At 35.9% G+C, this 22,685-nt stretch overlaps 1 protein-coding gene across 2 annotated transcripts in view; it reads right to left on the bottom strand.

Annotated features, from left to right (window-relative positions):
- rttn (rotatin) overlaps window positions 1–4,921 on the bottom strand; it is a 52,108-nt gene extending 47,187 nt beyond the window's left edge. For both annotated transcript variants that reach the window (XR_007035732.1, XM_047349686.1), the window contains exons 1-6: window positions 4,756–4,921; window positions 4,393–4,580; window positions 2,574–2,763; window positions 2,311–2,409; window positions 2,101–2,191; window positions 1,773–1,887 (exon numbers count right to left, since the gene is read on the bottom strand). Coding sequence is in view for 1 of the 2 variants with exons in the window: in XM_047349686.1 (XP_047205642.1) it covers window positions 1,773–1,887; window positions 2,101–2,191; window positions 2,311–2,409; window positions 2,574–2,763; window positions 4,393–4,580; window positions 4,756–4,786 (714 nt within the window). In the remaining variant the exon portion in view is untranslated. The remainder of the gene's footprint in view (window positions 1–1,772; window positions 1,888–2,100; window positions 2,192–2,310; window positions 2,410–2,573; window positions 2,764–4,392; window positions 4,581–4,755) is intronic.
- Window positions 4,922–22,685: the final 17,764 nt, after the last annotated feature.

Genomic DNA, 22,685 nt, shown 5'->3' with positions numbered 1-22,685 from the left:
AGGCCTATACATGCATACAGAGCCATAAAAAAGTGCTTGCCCCTTTACACATTTCTTCTGTTTTTGTTTTTTGTCACACTTACAAGTTGTGGGTCATCAAACAAATGTTAATATTGGATATAGATAACCTGAGTAAATACAAAAAGCAGTTTTTTAAATGATGATTCATTAGGGGAAAAAGGTGACCTGACCCTATGGGAAAAAGTAATTATCCGCCTTATTAAATAATAAATAAACTGTGCTTAAAGTATATTTCTTAGAAAGCTTAGCTCAATTTCACAAACCAAACCCAAGCTTGATTATTACCTGACCTACAGATTTAACAAATAATTTAAATGCAACCTCAGCTGACAGCTGAAACATCTTGAAAAGCAACTAATCTATAAAAGTTCAAAACATTAGAAAAACAAAGTCTTTTGTTCTACCTGTCTAGAAATGATACAAAGCTACTTCTAAGACTGTGGGACACCAGTAAACCAAAGCGAGAGCCATAATCCACAAACACAGCAGTGGTAAACTCTCCCAAGAAAGGCCAGTAAACCAAAATTATTCCAAGAGTTCATCACCACTTTTCCAGGAGGTCACAAAACAACCCAGAATAACATCTAAAGCTCTGCAGACATCACTTGTGTCAGGTAAAGTCAGAGTTTATGATTTAACAATAAGAAAGAGAGACTCTCCATGGGAGAGTTCCAAGTCCAAAACCACTGCAGAACCAAAACAGCCTAAGGGCCCATCTGACATTTAAAAAAAAACAAAAACATCTTGATGATCCCCAAGACTTTTGGGATAACAGTCTGTGGGCCGACGACACAAAAGTGGAACTTTTTTGATGGTGTATGTCACGTTACATCTAAACTAAAACTAACACAAAGTATTTCAGAAACAGACCATGATACTGACAGTCAAATATGGTGGTGGCACTGTGATGGTTTGGGGCTGCTTTGTTCCCTCAACACCTGGCCAACTTGCCATAACTGATGGAATCATACACTTTGCACCCTATCAGAACATTCTGCAGGATAATCAGGATTATGTCCAGCTATCATTACAGGACCTTAAGCCCAATCACACATTTGTTCTTCAGCAGGACAATAATTCAAAGCATAGCAGCAAAGCCACCTCTAAACGATAAAAACAAAAGACAAAATAAATATCTGGAGTGACCTATCCAAAGTCTGTACTACGTAGGACCGGTTGGTCAGCATAGCTTTTCTCCATTACTGAATGAAATCATGATTGCAAAACTGTTTACTCAGGTTATCATCATCCAGTGTTAAAATTTGTTTTATATCTGAAGCATTTAAATGTGACAAAAAAGCAAAAACAGCACTGTATACATATATGTGTATGTCTTTGTGTGACAGCGACATTTACACTGTCTTTTTCACCACATTTTACTGTGTTTTAGATTTTAATTTTAGCAATGCCCATTTCCTTTTCGGATGATGGATTGAAAGGAGCCCAGTGAGATGTTCAGAGCTTGCCTGCCTTGAACTTCTCCACAACTTTATCCCTGATCTGTCTGCTGTGTTCCCTGATCTTCGTGTTATTGTTTATTCACTATGTTCTCTTAGAAACCTTCATAAAACAGCTGGATTTCCACTGAGATTCACATAAAATCTGAGTCTATCTCATAAAATCCCTCAAAATACATTAGCATTTCTAGATGCAATTTGACCAAAATATTAAGAAGTTTAAGGTGCATGAATACTTTTGCAAATCATTGTTTTGTTACACAAATATAAGTATTTAGACATGATAATGCAAACCTTAACAGTTCCAGGCCTTTGCAGGAAGATCTCTGCTGGAAAGTCCTGCATGATGACGTCACAGAGAAGTTCACAGGTTGTCCTCACCATGTTAGGATTGCTGCTCCCCAGAGAGCTGCATCGAATAAATGAGTTTTTAATACTTGTAAGAAAAAAAAAAAACTTGAAATGTGAATATTATATAACCCAGTAATTGAAATCAAAAAAGAACGGCAGATCCTGTTAGCAGAGCTGGGCACAAATTCAAAGGTTTCTGGAACTTAAAAACCGAAGCGTGCCAGTAGCTGCATAAACAAGAAAAATAATAGCAAACTGTGTTATGTCTTACCTCTCATTGGAAGAAAGTATGTGTCGGTCTGTGTTTGTCAAAGTCAGCCATGGAAATACAGAAAATTTCAGACATCTCACAGACTCACGTACTGCATACATGAAGGGGGTAAAAAAAAAAAAAAACAGAAAACACAAATTATCTTTGTAAAGTGAAACACAAAATAGGATAACCTTAGAAAAAGTGACAGTGTGTCTCAGTAAGAATTACCTGCTATCTTCTGAGGTGGTACATTTGTGCTGCAATGCATACTCTTGTGGAAATAACCCATTTTAGGCACATTATCGTCAACTGAAACAATTGTTGGAGCTGCAGAAGAGACAGCACATTTGCTACTGCACATCTTCCATACAGTACATCTATTTTCTGCTAAAACAGGAGGATGAAAAAAGACAATCTGCCTGCTGCAATAGAGCACAGTAAAATAAAAATCCTTCTCAAGTAAAATAAACATTTGGTTCAACTTGTGACACCTGTTGTAGTTGTGCTGCACGCTCCATGAGAGTAGACAGCTGAATGACTGGGGAGTAGCTCAGGAAGCTGGAACAGCTGGTCCAGGGTTCCATCGATGACAGCTCGCAGTCTGGGCTCAATTGTAGGAGAAAGCTGAGAGAGAAAGTCCACCGCCCCGACGTCCCTCAGCATCTGGGCTGAACTAGGATGCTTTGAACACACAACAACAACACAAACACCCACAAAATGAGAAAAAATAATCTGTAATAATTGGTCTGATGTTTTAAATGTTTGAGATCATTTGTGTTACCTTAAAATGCCATTAGTGAAACCTACGCCTCTGCAAATATCACACACAGTTCACTGTTTGTATTCTGTCCTTAATCGCAATCCTCCCCTAATGGCCCTAACTGTGTTATCACTAGAAATCTGTGAGGAAACACCCATTTACTTTTACCTCTATGAATACACCTGAATTAAAAAAAAAAAAGAAAAATTACAATTCACGTTTTATTTTCCAATACTTTAGTTCTGACTCATATTTTGTAAATGATGTCATCTTCTAGGTTTAAAATGGAAGAACACAAGGGGTAATGGTCAACAAGTGGCACTAAATGTCACTTTTAAGTCTATCATAAATGTCTCCAAATGTATTTTAAAAATATGTCTGGTTTCTATTACTAGAATATGGCGGAAACAAATATTTTAGTTTACTTTTTTAACCACACTTGCAATTGAAATTTAGATTTATAGTATTTTTTACAATACGGTTAAACCTGTCTAATAGTGGATATGCCACATGTGCTGTGTGTGGAGTTTATTTACTAAAATTATTTAAAAAATAATAATAAAGTAAATAGTAAGGCTTCATTATTTACCAGGTAAAATGTACCAGTTCTCATTTACAAACATTGATTATCAAAAGAATAATGATCACAATTATGGTGGTTCACATTAAAATAAGAATTTAAAAAAGGATTACTCTTTTAGTTTGGAAACTAATTGCTTTTAATTTATCCCAAACAAAAAGCAGGATAAAAACAAATAATTACAGAAGGAGGTTCGATTCTATGAACTATTACACTTAGGTTACAAAAAATACGATGCAGTTTCCTCAGTTTCAAATATTAGTGCTCAATTCAACAGAAAATGAAGGAATTTCATGATTAGGCATCAAAGTAGGCCTGCACTATATCAGGATTTTTTTTTTCTTTCTTCAAGTGTGGGTATCAAGGGCAATGAAAAAAAAAAAATCACATACCAATTTGATATTGTGCAACTCAACATCAAAGCATTTGTCCCTAATATTGATCTGATTTTCACTAAACGGAAAAAGTAAATGAAAGTATGTGTTGATGGGTTTAAAAACCATAAAATGGTAGGAGTTCTTAGTTTTGACGCATTTAATTGTTACGATATAACATTTTTGTTTTTCGGCATTTGACCTGCAGCTCACAAACCAGATTAAGGAAAGATTTGTCAATTCCTGTGTCTGGCTGAAGAACTGGTGAGTTTTGTTGCCGACTACATTGTTCTAGTGATCATTTTAAAGCAAAAACTGAACGTACTAATTGTACAGCTCTAGTTAATATCTATTATTTTTGATCATTTCTACCTGTATTAATGAATGAGCTGATGGATGTCTTCCAGCACAATATGGGAATATAGAACAAATAAATTCGACATATGGCGCACACTAAAAACATGCATAAAAATGTTAACAAATTTTAACACAAACCAAATTCAGTCCACCTGATACCTTTAGTTGCAAAATTACACAAACTAGTAATCTCTAAAATCACATAGCGTTTTCTGAATAAGAAGCATACTACTTTGTACCTTTGCTAAAGTTAAAAGCAATCCAAGGACTTCCTCCTTCATTGGCACCTCCGGGAAATTGAACCATTCAAGCAGATGCACGAACAGCATTTTTTCTTGAACAATGTCAGTTATCGTGATGAGGGAATGGTCCAGCTTACTTAAGATGCTCTTCAACGCTCGAACTCTAATTTCCACTAAAGAGTGACCTGAAATTTAAAGATAGCAGTCGCATAAGTCGAAGACAGACGGTGGTAAATGAGTTTAGGTAAAGTTGACGAAAGTAGATATCTATCTTTTATACGAAGTTACTTTACATTAGCTGACATGCTAACGTTCTGTTAGCCTTAAGTTGAGCAAAACTCAGCGAACGGTTCAGCCTACCTATTTTCTTTATAAGCGGAGATAACTCCATGTTTAGCTTAATGGCGTGTCCCGGCTTTCTGTTCAAAAACCGCGTATGAGAAGCTGTTCAGCCGTTTGAGTGTCTGATCTCTGGTTATGTATTTGCGACATGTCAACAACAACTGCCCCGGGTTTGTTTTCAACAACCGCGCCAGCGTCACCGCGCTTCCTGTGGAAGTCAGGACCAAGGTGCGTTCAGGAACACCAACTGTGTAGGAAATGTATTATTTACACAATTTCAAAACGAGAAATGAACGTCAACATAATGGTTTTAGCAGCCAGCGCATGATTAAAAAAAAGGTTAAGATATAAAAATTCCCCTTTACAAAAGAAAGATAGAATGCATGCATAGGTAAAAGTTAAGTAGCCTATGTAACAGAAGTAGGATTTTATACATTTTAGTGAACATATAAAGTCAGAAGTCACTGAAACGTCCCATTTTTTTTACCCCAGAAATCTAAAAAGCTCATAAGATTTGCAGTGTTATTGCTACAGTTATATACATCATACACGGATAAATATGTCAATACATTTTTAAAAATTGGAAATTCATACAGTAAATAAGTAAAGAAATGTATCTCTAATCATTTAAATATTTCAGTCATTCACTCAACTCATAATAAATAATAAAATATGAAAATAATTAATTAAAATTGCATTCAGTAAATATTAAAAGCAACAATACATGCTTTAGTATTTTTTTTTAAATAACTATTTCTTGATTTTGCAGTCCTGTGTTGCAGCACATGACGAATTTATTTGATCTGTCAACCCAAACTACTGAACTCAGTGGGCGTGGCTGAAACTGGTATTTACAAGGTGGGCTGTAGTTCCGTTGCTGTACAGGTTAACCAGTTTAACCATTTAACAAAAATGACAGTTGATTCAAGTTTTAATGAATCATTTTGATATTCAATTAATTGATAAAAAATTATTTCAATTATCTTACACATAATATTTTACAATTAATATATTTACACTTAATATTTACACTCTAATATCATTATATGTGTTTTTTTATTTCATTTTAGGTATTATTACTTATTATTTCATTTTAACTGTTACACATGCTACTTTTGTCCCTCAATAGTCCACCCTTGACACAATATTTAAAGATCAGCCACACAATTCTTTAAGGAAACCCATCATCAGTAATTCTCTGACACATTACAGGTCCTTCTCAAAATATTAGCATATTGGGATAAAGTTCATTATTTTCTATAATGTAATGATGAAAATTTAACATTTATATATTTTAGATTCATTGCACACTAACTGAAATATTTCAGGTCTTTTATTGTCTTAATACGGATGATTTTGGCATACAGCTCATGAAAACCCAAAATTCCTATCTCACAAAATTAGCATATTTCATCCGACCAATAAAAGAAAAGTGTTTTTAATACAAACAACGTCAACCTTCAAATAATAATGTACAGTTATGCACTCAATACTTGGTCGGGAATCCTTTTGCAGAAATGACTGCTTCAATGCGGCGTGGCATGGAGGCAATCAACCTGTGGCACTGCTGAGGTCTTATGGAGGCCCAGGATGCTTCGATAGCAGCCTTTAGCTCATCCAGAGTGTTGGGTCTTGAGTCTCTCAACGTTCTCTTCACAATATTCCACAGATTCTCTATGGGGTTCAGGTCAGGAGAGTTGGCAGGCCAATTGAGCACAGTGATACCATGGTCAGTAAACCATTTACCAGTGGTTTTGGCACTGTGAGCAGGTGCCAGGTCGTGCTGAAAAACGAAATCTTCATCTCCATAAAGCTTTTCAGAAGATGGAAGCATGAAGTGCTCCAAAATCTCCTGATAGCTAGCTGCATTGACCCTGCCCTTGATAAAACACAGTGGACCAATACCAGCAGCTGACACGGCACCCCAGACCATCACTGACTGTGGGTACTTGACACTGGACTTCTGGCATTTTGGCATTTCCTTCTCCCCAGTCTTCCTCCAGACTCTGGCACCTTCATTTCCGAATGACATGCAGAATTTGCTTTCATCCGAAAAAAGTACTTTGGACCACTGAGCAACAGTCCAGTGCTGCTTCTCTGTAGCCCAGGTCTGGGGAATGCGGCACCTGTAGCCCATTTCCTGCACACGCCTGTGCACGGTGGCTCTGGATGTTTCTACTCCAGACTCAGTTCACTGCTTCCGCAGGTCCCCCAAGGTCTGGAATCGGCCCTTCTCCACAATCTTCCTCAGGGTCCGGTCACCTCTTCTCGTTGTGCAGCGTTTTCTGCCACACTGTTTTTTTCCCACAGACTTCCCACTGAGGTGCCTTGATACAGCACTCTGGGAACAGCCTATTCGTTCAGAAATGTCTTTCTGTGTCTTACCCTCTTGCTTGAGGGTGTCAATAGTGGCCTTCTGGACAGCAGTCAGGTCGGCAGTCTTACCCATTATTGGGGTTTTGAGTGATGAACCAGGCTGGGAGTTTTAAAGGCCTCAGGAATATTTTGCAGGTGTTTAGAGTTAACTTGTTGATTCAGATGATTAGGTTCATAGCTCGTTTAGAGACCCTTTTAATAATATGCTAATTTTGGGAGATAGGAATTTTGGGTTTTCATGAGCTGTATGCCAAAATCATCTGTATTAAGACAATAAAATACCTGAAATATTTCAGTTAGTGTGCAATGAATCTAAAATATATGAATGTTAAATTTTCATCATTACATTATGGAAAATAATGAACTTTATCACAATATGCTAATTTTTTGAGAAGGACCTGTAAAGTCTACGTGCATTAGTTTTGTTTATGATTCACTGTGTAAACATTAATCCAGTTGCATGAGATCACTTGAAATGTGACACTGATAAGTTCAGCCAGCAGGGTGATAATTAATACGCTAAGCAAAAGATTCCATGTCATTATAATCTAATCACACTTTGAAAGAATTCCTACAGGACTTAGGCCCTATAATTAATTTGAGCCGTACAGGGAATGTTCTACAAACACATTAAGACAGTGATGCCTTGAGAGCCTGAGTGGGTGAAAAGAACAAGACCATTTCTACTAATTCCAGCATATGTTTTCGCATTTTGCCAAAATCTCATTAAATAAATCCAAGTTATATTCAGTCTACTATATTCAGTAGTATTCTAACGACCAAAATCCCATCAGGTTTTTTTTAACGGCTGCACTGAAAGACCTAAGAAAAAATCTTTTCACACAGAAAAACCCTTCTTAAATTGTATTTATTTTTCTCTATAAATCTTTGCCTCTTGCTATCAATTGGATTGAAGTGTCTGTACTGGAATAAACTTGCTGGCCTTGGTGATCGGCCGGCCATATGCCTCAATTACTTGCAGTTATAGAATTTACAGCCTTTCTCCCTTCCCCGAAGAACAACATAGGATATATTTTTTCATTTATTGTTTTATTACGTTACAGATTCACAATAGAAACAAAAAGGTTGTGGAGGACTTATAGGTTGCCATTGGTCAGTATGTAGCATCACTGTTTGACAACCCTGTCTGCACACTGGAAGCAAAACCATGCCTAAAAAGAAGGCACATTTGTGTCAGTTAAGAATCTAGCAAAGAGTAGTTTTATTTTATTTATAAATAAGTCTATCTTCTGAGGATATGTTAAAGTTTAAGGGTACATTTGCTTTTGTTGTTTCAGCCTTTAATTTTCCAGATATTAATTTTAGGGTACTGCTTAATCCGAAGCATGAACAGTTCCCTTTTATCAATGAGTTACAGCAGAACATGAGTAATTATTTACAGGCCAAACAAAATATTTTTTAAAATAAATGGCAAGAAAGTTTGTCAGTGGCTTTGTCCTGGAAGGAGACATAACATTATCAAATTTCAGACCAGCTTTGCATTTGCCATTCCTTTCTGAGGTTTTAGAAAAAGTAATATTTACACAATTACAGCCCTATTTAGAAACAAACTCAGCTCTCAAAAAAAGCCAGACAGGATTTAAATCTTGGCACAGCCCAGAGTAAGCTCTTTTAAAAGTTCACTGTTATATCACCCTGGCATTTGTTGCTGAATCTCCTGTTGTACTGGTACTACTGGATCTACAGCAGCATAAAGAAATAAATGCTGATTGATTGATTGATTGATTGATTGATTGATTGATTGATTGATTGATTGATTGATTGATATCTACACTGCAGCACTGACCCAAGTTTACTTTCTTTGGAAAAAAAATTGTATGTATAATTAATGGAAGATAGTTCTATTAATTACTTTGTTACAGAAGGAGAGTACAGCTACACACTGATCCACTGGGCCAAAAGTACCTTCTAAAGAAAGCAAAACACAGAGCGAGACACAGTTAATAAAATAATTCATAAATGGAGAGAGAGGAAAAGCATTTGGTAAGTCCTCTAGAAGCCTAAGCTTATTGCAGCATCTACAGTTGAGCTAAAACTGGAGATATATGTCCTCTCCTTTAAAACACTGAAGACGTTTTATGGATTTGTTTGGTTTCTAAATTATTTCTTGAGTGTGATTCCGTATTGCAATAGTCCAGCCTAGATGTAGTAAACACTTTGACTAGTTTTGTACATTTCATGGTTCTATTGATAAATCAGAGTGAAAGTAATTCCTGAACTTAAAAAACATTTTATGGCAAGAATAAATCTTACACATTTAAAACCTAATATGAGGTGTCACAAAGTACGATCGCATAACAACTTCTTTTTCAGCTGTACCTTTTTGATAGCAATATTTTATCATTAAGGAATCTGCAATATAAACAGAACATGTGAATAATAGACAAAATCAGGAAAATCGTGAAAAAAATACAACACACACCTGTTCTAACCTGATTGCCCAAATGGCTAATTATGACTTTATTTTATAGCTTTATTGATAAAATCAAAGCAAACATCATGCAAAGAAATCATAGAGAATCTATGCTCGTTCCCTCTATAGTTGATAATATTGCCAAATATAGTCAAAAGTGTAGAGAAAATCAAACAGCTAATAAAGCACAAAAATACCAGATGTGAGAGGTGACTGGCTGGTGTGACCCAATGTGTGAAGCTAAGTGGAAAGCTAAGTCCTACTGTGAGATAACCCCTTCAATCTTGGCTTGGAGATCAACTTCTTATTAAAATACATATGGATGCAGACCTGTTCCCTGTGTGGATAAAAGTACCAATGGACATATGGCATAAAATACTTGAAAAATTGAAAGAAGAGCCCAAATTCTTTACATATTTTCTACCTGCAGACATAGATAAGAGATTCATAAAGTGGTCACAGAATTGTATGACAGATTACTGGAAGATTACAGACAAAAGGGCCTTGAAATATTACCAGCAGTGTCAGGAAATAATTTGGAAAAACACAACTTTTTTAAATGCCTCCAGTTAAGACACCATTACAATAAAACTATACAATTTCTAGTGGAGGAGAAAAAGGGTCTGGTTAAGATCCTTCTTGGCCTATGCAAAGGAAAAGTTCCAAAGAAACTCATATGTTTACAATTGTGGAGAAATCTCAATACAACGTACATTAAAGTTCAATGGGAAACAGAGCTAACATAATAATAACCAATGATAATAGGTTAAATATATGCAATGTCAGTCAGTCAGTCATTCGTGTCCTACCGCTTCTTCCATAGTGGGTCACGGGGAAGCTGGTGCCTATCTCCAGCAGTCTATGGGCGGGAGGCGGGATACACCCTGGACAGGCCGCCAGTCCATCTATATGCAATGTATATATGTATATAAGTGGTTATAATTCAAGTTCGTGTCTGTGGAGGGAATTTACTTGGAACAACATGGTACGCTTTTTTGTTACCCCTAAAATCAAGAGTAAACAATGTAATGACCCTGAAAAGGCTAAGTGCTAGAGGAACTGTGGGAATGTGTCAGCAGGACATTTCATATTTCCTGGGAATTTGCTAAGCTCGCACCCGAAAGAAAGAAAGAAAGAAAGAAAGAAAGAAAGAAAGAAAGAAAGAAAGAAACTGTCACATTCTAATACCTCAAAACAGGAAATGGAGGATGAGGATAATAATGGCAGGAAGATGAGCAGACATATGTTTCTACCGTTTGTACAGAAGGCTTACCATATGATGGTTAAATAATGTGAAAGTCATGTGTGGAGCAGAGAACACTAACAGCATAAAATGAAATAAACACAAGAAGGTTTTCTGATTTCTACATTTGCTCTAAAATGTTTTAAGTCACAGACATTTTCAGATACAGCAACCTTCCTTGCGTCATGAATTTGATGATTCTCCTCGACTCCCAACATAACTGTAGCATCTAATAAGCACATAGCCTCCAGGCAAAGATTAGATATATGTAATGATCCAGAGAAAAATCTGGTTATACTTTTATCAAGGACGAACTTAGATCAATGCCACTTTGTGATTTTTGTTTCGATCGTCATAGCTGTTGTTTATAAAAGTATTTGGTCCTGAACTCTGTGATGAATGATCATTTACCCTTTGAAGGAAAGAAGGCGATAGGAGGGTTAAAAACCAATTAGGCTACAATGGCTTTAGGATGTAGCATTTTTAGAATTATCACTTATGAAACAACTGATGGCAAAAAGTAAGCCCTTTTCAATGCTAATTTTTTATGAATCTACACTGAATGGTTCCACATACACCATCTATATCTACGTTTAGGGCCATCTCACCAAATGGAAAGTTTTTGGTTCTTCCTTTTTAAATATTCTTTACCTCTGTTCTTATTCTGCTTGTGCACGTGCAATATGTATTACCCCTTTATTAGTTTCTCTCTTTACACTAACCACAAGACCAGCTCAAAACATTTGCAGTAGCTGGAGTTCATAGAGGACGTTTGTTTTTTGTTCATTAATTGTGCAAAAAGTCTTATTTTTGTATGTTTGTTAGCCCCCTCTGGCCTTTTCTGTTGGGTGGATGGGTTTTGCTTCTCTTGTTTCATATGTTTTTTTTTTTCTTGATTAAAATTATTAACAAGAATATATTCGACAAAACTGAGTGGACGTAATTATGTTTGCTCCCCATTCTGCAGCAGCATACTCCAATAGCCCAGCATTTGTTCTGCGCCGTACCGGGCGACGTCACGTGCCTCGATATTGTGTTCTTCATGAGGGGTTCTTGAACCATTCTTTGTCTGACCCATCACCTAGAACCTGTTTGCCATGGGAGACCCTACCAGGGGCATTTAGGCCCCAGACAACATAGCCTCTAGGATCATTTGAGCACTCAAACCCCTCCACCACGTTAAGGTGACGGTTCAAGGAGGGAAGAATAGAGCGGGAGATCGACAGACGGATCGGTGCAGCTGCCACAGTAATGGGGGCGCTGTGCCGGTCCATTGTGGTGAAGAGAGAGCTGAGCCGAAAAGCAAAGCTCTCAATTTACTGGTCGGTCTACGTTCCTACCCTCACCTATGGCCATGAACTTTGGGTCATGACCGAAAGAATGAGATCACAGATACAAGCGGCTGAAATGAGCTTCCTCCGTAGGGTGGCCGGGCACTCCCTTAGAGATATGGTGAGGAGCTCGGCCATCCGGGAGGAGCTCGGAGTAGAGCCGCTGCTCCTCCACATTGAGAGGAGCCAGTTGAGGTGGCTCGGGCATCTATACCGGATGCCTCCTGGACGCCTTCCTCGGGAGGTGTTCCAGGCACGTCCCACCGGGAGGAGGCCCAGGGGACGGCCCAGGACACGCTGGAGGGACTATGTCTCTCGGCTGGCCTGGGAACGCCTTGGGCTCCCCCTGGAGGAGCTGGAGGAGGTGTCTGGAGAGAGGGACGTCTGGGCGTCTCTGCTGAGTCTGCTGCCCCCGCGACCCGGTCCTGGATAAGCGGAAGACGACGAACGAACGAACGAACGATATTCGACAAAACTGAGTGGACGTAATTATGTTTGCTCCCCATTCTGCAGCAGCATACTCCAATAGCCCAGCATTTGTTCTACTTACAAGTCATTTATTGGTCTTATGTTAGAGCATTAAGTGTCATGTAGTTAACTGCCTATATATTTATAACACTGCAACCTTTAATACTATTTGGGAAAGACGTTTGGTGTAATATTTTGGGGTAATATTTTGTAACATTTGTGCAAGCTGCAGCCAAATCTTTTTAGCTGATCCTGGGTTTTTAGCCAATTTCACCTATGAAATATTCTCCCAATTCTCCCAATACTGTCATGATTCCAGCCCTTCAGCTCCACCTTGACTGTGCTGATTACTCATTGCCTTCACCTGCACTGGGCTGCTCCTATTTAATCAGCTGCTCGTCACCAGCTCAGTGCGTGCGTGGGCTGGAGTTCGCCGGCGGCTGGGGTCTTGAGAGAGACGGTGGTTGTCGGTGGTGAGACTACGTCGAAGAAGAACGGTTTTGGTGCGGCGCGGGAAAAACAAAAATAGAAATATATCGGATTCGGAAAAGGTGGCTTTGGGCATAAACTGGTATGTGAATGGTTCGGTTGGAAATGGAGACAGGAAATGAGGAAGACATGGATTTTGAAGGGTGGACGCCAGCTGGGAGAGGAAGAGGGAAAGGACGTGGAAGAAATAAAATAGATGAAGGAAAGGGAATTGGTGATATCCAAGGTAGCAAGCGAGAATTGGAAGGAAGCAGTTCAGAAGAAGAAAGGATAGTTAGGAGGAAAGTTATGAGGGAGGAATTTAAAATAATATTGAAACTTAAGAACGAGGAAGAACAGGATAACATCAGCCCCATTGTGTTGTCAAGAGAGATAAAAAAGAAAATTGGAGATGTTGAAATGGTAAAGATTTTGAGAGATGGAAACTTATTGGTAGTTTGTAAAAATGAAGAACAAAAGAACAAGGCTTTAAAGGTGGATAATATCTGCAAGAAAACGGTGTTGGAGAAAAAAATCATGGGAGAAAATAAAAAAATTAGAGGAGTGATTTATGGGATCCCTCTAGATGAAGATCTTGATAAAATTAAGAGAAGTATTATTGGTGCAAAAGTGAATAACTTGAAGAGATTGTCAAAAACAATAAATGGAGAAAAAGTAGGAAGTATGTCAATCTTCATTGAATTTTACGAAAAAGAGTTGCCACAAAACATCAAAATAGGTTATCTTAGCTTTCAGGTTAGACCTTATATCCCTCCACCACTTCGTTGTTTCAAATGTCAAAGGTATGGACACATAGCAGCAGTTTGTAAAGGGAAGCAGAGATGTCCTAAATGTGGTGAAGATCACAAGTTTGAAGAATGTAAAGAAGAAGTACAAGAAAAATGTTGTAACTGTGGAGGGCAACATAGAGTTAAGTATGGAGGATGTGAAGTAAGGAAGAAGGCAAAAGAAATCATACAGATTAAAATGACTAAAAACATAAGCTATGCAGAAGCAGTTAAAAATGTGAAGGAACAGAAAACAAGAAAGATTGAACAAATAGCAAATCAAATTCCACAGCAAAGCAAAGTACAGTCAGAAGAAAATGTTACAATATCAGTAGAAAAACTAATATTATTCGTAGCATATGTTATCAACTGTACTGACCAAGCCAAGCATAAAACTGAGAAGATTAAAATAATAGTGAGAGGAGCTGAAAGGTTTTTGGGGTTTAAGGAGGGATCGTGGGAGAACATAAATAAAAAGTTGGAGATAGATGGGAGACAAGGAACATCTGGTGAAAGTACATGTTAATATTACAATGGAATGCAAGAAGTTTAATCGCTAACGGACAAGAACTTAAAGGTTATATTGATAGTCTTGAAGAACAACCAGAAATTATTTGTGTTCAGGAAACATGGTTAAAAACAACATTGGATTTTGTGATAAAAGGATATGATGGTGTAAGAAGAGATCGACAGGAGGGAAGTGGAGGAGGATGTGGAATATTTATTAAGCAAGGGATACAATATCAGGTATTAGGGAAAGGGAAAGAACTTGAATATATAGTAATTGCGATATGGGAACAAGAAGGTAAATTTAAAATAATAAATTTTTATAATCCATGTAAAACATTGTCAATTGAAATAATGGAGGAGTTAAATGAATATTTGGAAGGGAAAGTAATTTGGTGTGGAGATTTTAATGCAAATAGTACATTGTGGGGTAATTGTAATGATAAAAATGGACAAGTTATAGAAGAATTAATGGAAATAAAAAATCTAGTATGTATTAATGATGGGAGGGGAACAAGAATCAATGTAAGAACAGGGATGGAATCAGTTATTGATTTAACAATGGTTTCAAATGGTTTAGCTGGTAGTTGTGAGTGGGGCATTGATAAAAAATCAACAATAGGTAGTGATCATTATCCCATTACAATAAGAGTAGGATTAACTTTAAATAATAGGAATATAAATGTCAATAAAAAACAAAATTTTAATAAGGCAGACTGGACTAAATTTAGATACTTGAGTCAAATAAACTTAGAGAAAGTAGATATGAGAATGGATATAAATGTTGTAAATTTAAAAATTTGTATGATAATCATGGAAGCAGCAGATAATTCTATAAAGAATGCAGGGTGTAAAAGTAATAAGAAAATGGTACCATGGTGGACAAATGAATGTAAAGAAGCAATAAAGTTAAGAAATAAAGCATTTAAGGTACTAAAAGGAAATCCAATTTATAAGAATTTAATTGATTATAAAAGAAAGCAAGCAATAGTAAGAACTATTAAGAAGGTAAAAAGAGAATATTGGAGAAATTTCTGTAGCACAATAGGGAAAGAAACAAAAATAGAAAAAATTTGGAAAATAATTAAAAGAATGAATAGCATAAAGAGAGAGTTTGAATATCCTATATTAAAAATAAATAATATAAATATAGTAAAAGATGAAGATAAAGTTGAAATATTGGCAAGAATATTAGGTAAAATTAACAGTTCAAATAATATTAGTGAAGAGGGAAGAAAAGGAAGAGAAAATACAAAACTTATATATAAAGATGTATTACAGAGTGTTGAAGAAACAATCTGTTAAATGTTGAGTTTACAAAAGCTGAATTAAATTATGCACTTAGGAAGACAAAAAATACAGCACCAGGTAAAGATCAAATTTGGTACAGAATGATAAGGCAACTTGGTGGAAAATCGAAAGATATAATATTACAATTATATCTTAAAATATGGGAGGAGGGAAAATTACCACTGAGCTGGAAGGAATCAATTATAGTACCAATAGCTAAACCAGGAAAAGATAAATCAAATCCAGGAAATTATAGACCAATAGCCTTAACATCAAATCTATGTAAAATAATGGAAAAAATGATTAATAGTAGACTAGTATATTATTTAAATAATAAAGGATATATGTCAAAGTATCAAAGTGGTTTTAGAAAAGGGAGGAGTACTAATGATCCAATGCTATGCTTAAAGCATGAAATTAGAAGAGCACAGGTAAATAAAGAAAGTGTAGTGGCAGTATTTTTTGATATAGAAAAAGCATATGATATGATGTGGGTGGAAGGATTATTAATTAAATTACAAATACTGGGCATTAAAGGGACAATATTTAAATGGATCAAAGACTTTTTAACAAATAGGAAAATACAAGTTAGAATTGGGGAAGTGATCTCAGGAAAATATATAGTAGAAAATGGAACTCCACAGGGGAGTATTATAAGTCCGTTATTGTTTTCAATTATGATAAATGATGTATTTAAAGATATTGGAAAAGTAATGGGATGTTCACTTTTTGCAGACGATGGAGCTGTTTGGAAAAGAGGAAAAAATGTAGATTTCATTGTAAAGAAATTACAAGAGGTTATTATTGAAATAGAGAAATGGGCGTTACAATGGGGATTAAACTTTTCAGTTGAAAAAACCAAAGTAATGATATTTAATCAGAAAAAAATAAACAAGGAAATAAAATTAAAATTATATAACTAAGAATTAGAGCAAATAAAGTATATAAAATATTTAGGATTATGGTTTGATGAAAAACTAAAATGGAATATACATATTCAAAAAGTTGTTGATAAATGTAAGAAAATTTTAAATGAGATGCTTGGCTGGCAGTGACTGGGGAGCAGATAGGAAATCACTAAAACAGATTTACACAGGAATGATAAGATCTAACATAGACTTTGGTTGTATAGTTTACGGTTCAGCAGCTAAAACACATCTGGTTAAATTAGATATTATCCAACATCAGGCATTAAGATTATGTACTGGAGCATTTAAAACTACACCAACAGCAGCAATAGAAATAGAAATGGGAGAAATGCCGTTAGAGTTAAGAAGAATAAAACTAGAAATAAATTATTGGTTAAATTTACAAGGTAATAACTTGGATCATCCAATTTGGGAAATTTTAAATCCATGTTGGGGAAAAAGAAAAGAAAGAAATGAAGAGTTTTGGATGGACAATTGAAAATAAAGTAAAAGAATTTAAAATGATTGATTTAGAAATTAGTCAAACATCACCAATATCAATTATACCACCATGGATTCTACCAGAAGCAACAGTAGATATGTCAATAATGGAAAAGAAGCAAGATAAATCTTCCATAGTAGATAGTTATTCAGTACAGATACATTTAAATAATTATTATAGATATATTCAAATATATACAGATGCATCAAAAATAAATGGAAAAGTAGGAATAGCTTTTGTAGTACCAGAATTCAATCTAAAAATAGGAAAACGAATTACAGACGGCTTATCAGTATACACAGGAGAAATATTGGCTATATTATTAGCTTTACAATGGGTAGAAGACATAAAACCATTAAAAACAGTCATTTGCTCAGATTCAAGCTCTGCATTCTTAAGTTTAAAATATAATCAATCAGATAGTAGGATGGACATTTTATTAGAAATATTTCATACATTATACAGAATACAAAAAATGGGCTTGATAGTTATATTTGTGTGGGTTCCAGCACATATTGGAGTAGAAGGAAACGAGAGGGCAGATAAAATAGCAAAGAGGATAATTCAAAATCCTATTAGTTTTATAGTTAAAACAAGTAAATCTGAGGGAAAGAGTATTGTTCAAGGAAAGCTGATGGAAAAATGGCAAAAAAGGTGGGATGAAGGAAAAACAGGAAGATGGTTTTATAAAATTCAGAAGATAGTAGGAGAAAGAAGAAATGGAAGACGAAATAGAAAGGAGGAAAGAGTGATAACAAGGTTGAGATTTGGGCATACAGGACTTAATTATACACTTTTTAAAATTCAAAAGCATGATACTGGTAAATGTGATTACTGTGGAACATATGAAACAATAGAACATGTTATATTAGAATGTCATAAATATGAAAGAGAAAGAAGATATATGAGAAGAGAGTTTGAAGGTATTAAGGAAAAGGTTCATTTATTAGATATTTTGAGGAAGAATTTAGGGAGTAAATATATACAAATAGTGATTCGTTTTTTAAAGAAAACAAAATTATTTCATAGAATTTGATTATAGTAGATAAAATTGTGAAAGTATGGAGGATATAGAAGGGTAGAATACAATGTAATGTGTAAGTATGTCTATTTGTATATATACATATAGGTAAGATATATTTATTTATTTAATTTGTAGAATTAAATATATATATATATATAAATAGATAGACCGACACGAACCACACTCCATACCAGTAAGTGGCGGTAATACTACTAAACGTTTGTTGCCAACCGCCAATCAAACCAACACGAAGAAGAAGAAGCTCAGTGTGTGATTATCTGTTGCCTCTGTCACAGCTTTCAAGCCTTGATTCATGTTTCAAGAGTTTTTTCTGGTTATCTGATCCTGCCTGTTTTTTGACCACAGATTTCTGCCTAGTCCTTCTGCTGTTCGGAAAAATCCTGACCTCACGTTGCTGAAACCTGCCTGTCTCTGACTCTGTCTCTGGATTACTGGACTACCCCTGCCTGAAACCCTCCAGTGCTTTACCTTGGATTGTCTCCTGCTTCTGCATCTGGTTGGTGGAAATATTCTCTGTCCCCTGTTTGTTCCTGGAACCCCCAAGACCTCCTGTTGTCCACTTCCCCTTCCTCCCCGGCTGGATTTCAGTTCCCTGATAAACCTCCATTCCTGTCCTTCCTGTCTGACCGCTTCAGTGGAACCTCTTCTACCCAATTATTATTATTATTTTTTTATATTAAAACTTTTGGTTAACCATTCTCTTGTCTGGCTGCGTTTTGGGTTCTGGTTGAGTTGCTTCATCGTTACACAATACAATGATTTAGCCTACATGATCAACTTTGAGACCCAATATATATCTTAGGCTACATGAAATACATGTCAAGACAAGATGTAAAAAGCATGTTTAGATGATTTAAAACTCAGTATCAAATATCTTCATTAACAGTTTTTACATATGTAATTAATTACACAGAGATAGAAAAATCATTAAAAAAAGATCCCTTGGAGACAAATACTAAAGTAACAATGTAAAAATAAACAGGGATTAAAAAAAACAAACTTATCTTTTCCCTATGCTAAACCTTTGGATCATTCTGTCCTTCCCAAGGGAAAAAAAGAAATAATAGATCCTTCTCTATTGTTAACAAAAACACTGGAGAGTTTACATGGATGGTATTAATAAAGAATGAATATGCCAAAAATAGTAACAGTTTTGAGTTTTAGTTTTAGCAACAGAACTTTTATTAGACTTGCAGCTAAAAAAGTTTTTGTGCTGGAGCAACAAATGTAAGCTAGTATTCAGTTTTAACTACAGCAGTTTAGCAATAGCACTAATGCTAAAGTCAAAGTAAAGATGTTAACATGCCACCTTAATAGAATATATTTAATGTCTTATGTTTTTGTCAAAAAACAGTTATTTTTTGCATGATTAGCACTGCTGCCTTGAAGCAAGAAGGTCCTGCACTCAAGTCTTTCTGCAAGGAGTTTACATGTTCTCCCAGTGCATGCTTGGGTTCTCTCCAGGCTTCTTCCCACAGTCTAAAAACATGACTGTTAGGTTGACTAGTTACTCTACATTGCCCTGATGTAAGAGTGTACGTGACCATGGTTGTTTATTATATATGTTGTTTATTATATATGTCTCTGTGTTGCCCTGTGATAGACTGGTGACCTCTCCAGGGTGTACATGGCCTCTCTCTTAATGACCACTGGAGATAGGCACCAAGCAAGTATAGACAATAGACAATGGATGCTTCTTTTTAAATGGGAGGACAAACCAGATAAAATTCAATTAGCTATAATTGAACACAAATAAAATGTATGCAAATTCTTACATCTATTTTAAACATTTGTTTATTGGTGTAAGAACATCTTCAATGAGCAAGAGTGTAATTATTACTGCTAAAGCTTTTTTTAAAAGAACATTTTTGCAAATTTTTTGTAAAGGCAACATAATCAAATCTCCCAAACAGAATATTTTAAAAATAAAAACGTGTTTACCACCTCCAAAAAAAAACACCTGTTCAACAACTAGTGTCACAATTCATGAAGCACTTCAATGGAGTCATTTTTCTTTGGTTTGAAAAAAAAAAAACCTCTATATTTGACATGCTTGCAGAACCTGACTTCTGCTCAGCTGGGAGTGTTGAGGATATGAAGGTGGGCATAGGGGCCCACCTCCCCCACCAACAACTCCACTCTGACAAACCCTCCGCCAGCAAAGTAGTCAAGTCAAAGACCTCAGCCAAACTGAAGCAAGTGCAGACATATTTTGCGAATAATTTATGGCTGATGCAGCGTTCATTTGAAATTAAGATGAAACACTTGGAGCTTCCCTACTTTGAGTGGTATCTCATTAAATGGTGTGGCCCACTCCTTGTGTACAGCATTCATCTTGACTTGTTATTTAGAATTTTCAGGTGAAAAAGATTGTTCCTAGGCCCTCATATGTCATGAGAAATCCCTTTTCAGTTACACATTTATTTTTCTTTTACAAAAAGTTTAAACAGTCCAGATATTAAAAACTATTTGATCTGTTTACCCTGTCATGATAAGAAATGCTGGGTTATTCCCAGAGCTGCATATTTACTTGCTTTTTACACTCCAGCGACAAATATCAACCACACTAAAGTTTGTTTGTTAGGTGTAATTTAGCTTGTACAAACACTGCATCCAGTAATTCTCACTGTCCTTGGTGCTATATCTAATAGCTGCAGCCCCTCCTTCCTCCCCCACTCGACAAGCCCACCCTTCCTGTGCCGACACATCAAGAAGATGCAGCTTGATCAACCCTAATAGGGCCTGGTAATTAGAGTCTTTGCATGGAACCTGTCTGCGAGTAGCTACTAAGCAGGTTGGGGAAGGACTGCCATGCACTTGACAGCGCGGAAAAAACAATATAATGTTCGGTATATGGACCAAATTAGACCGGCAGCGGTAAACACATTCCACTTCTAAAACCATGGTGACACTAATTAGGGAACCAATGTTTCATTTCAGAGTTCAAGTTTCTGCTACTGTGGGAAACACTTGCAGATAGTTAGAAAGCAATCTTGATGTTTCGTGAATGCAAATTTAAAAGACCTTCCCGAATAAAGGCTGTAGGCACAAGCTGGCTTTATGGAAATGAAAGCCTGCAAAATGAAATCGTGAAGATCACATAAAATCAGGCAATAAGCCATAAAATAAACATCTACATTACTTGATATTACCTAGATATACATGCCTTTTGACATTTTCTTTGCTGAAGCATTGAATGCACACTTCTTTTTACAAAAAACCCCCCTGTCTAATAAACACATATTTGGGATCATTATTGCATTAGTGATCTAGTATGATTCAGAAAGAAGAGACTGTTGTTAGGGCGCAGTTTGTTTTATACATTTTTTTCACATGAAATAGTATTACTGCAAAAAGTCTAGATATTAAAATCAAGAACCCAAGGAAGAATTTATCATTTGAGTCATTTGATATTATGCTAAATGATTTCAAAGGCTGAAAAGCTAAAAATCTGATGTGGCACAGAGAGCTGATTTATGCCTTTGCTGGTGGGAGTGAAATAATATTTAACTTTCTCAAAAAACAGAAAATCTGCTCTTCGATTTAAATCTAAACGAAAGAGTTAATCTTTCTAATTTCTATAAATCTAGGATAAATGTCTATGTGCATGTCTGTGACAACAGTTCCAAAAACATGAGTGATAATTTAGAGAGCGGCTATAACATAAGCTTATAGTTCAAAAAAGGTATTTAATTTATTTCCTTCTAAAAGCTTCAAATTTTAAGTGTTTATTTATTAGCCACCACTGTGAGGGAAGACTTTCTATCCTTTGGGGTAGTAACTGAAATGTTTGCCCATTCTTCTTTGCAAAACAGCTCAAGCTTGGTAAGATTGATTGGACAGTATCCGTGAGGATACATGTTCAAGTCAATTGGGTTTAGGTCTGGACTTTAATTGGGCCATTCTAACAGATAAATATTCTTTATCTAAACCATTATATTGATGCTCTGGCTGTATTTTTAAGGGTTGTTGTTTTGCTTGTAGATTAACCTTTTACCCAATCTCAAATCTTTTGCAGCCACTGCAAGATTGCCTTGTATTTAGTTAAATTCATCTTTCTCCATTCAACTTCCCTGTTCATGTTAAAGAAAAGCATCCTCAAAGTATGAAGTCATTTGGTGGCACTAGATTTTATTTGGAGTAGAGTAAAAGGGACCCAACACATATGCACCCCACACTAATCAGACATTTGTTTAGTAAAACACATTCATGGATGACAATATCATATAATATAATGAAATATAAAATTACAACCCCAATTCCGAGGACGTTTGGACGTTGTGAAAAACATAAATAAAAACAGAATTCAATTATTTCCAAATCCCGTTCAACCAATTATGCAATTAAAAACACTGCAAAGACAAGATATTTAATTTTCAAACTAATGAACCTTATTCTTTTGAATTTGATAATTGCACCAGTCCCAGCTTCTAAAAAAGCTGTTGTAACACACGCAGAATGTGGCTTGGGATTGTCTTGCTGAAATAAGCAGGGATGTCTCTGAAAAAGACGTTGCTTGGATGGCAGCAAGTTGCGTCAAAACCTGTATGTACCTATCAGCGTTAATGGTGCCTTCACAGATGTGCAA

The sequence above is a fragment of the Girardinichthys multiradiatus genome, chromosome 21 (genome assembly GCF_021462225.1).
Source record: "Girardinichthys multiradiatus isolate DD_20200921_A chromosome 21, DD_fGirMul_XY1, whole genome shotgun sequence".
Taxonomy (NCBI): Eukaryota; Metazoa; Chordata; class Actinopteri; order Cyprinodontiformes; family Goodeidae; genus Girardinichthys; species Girardinichthys multiradiatus.
Note: the sequence above shows the minus strand (reverse complement) of the source record. Positions and strands in the feature narration are given on the sequence as shown.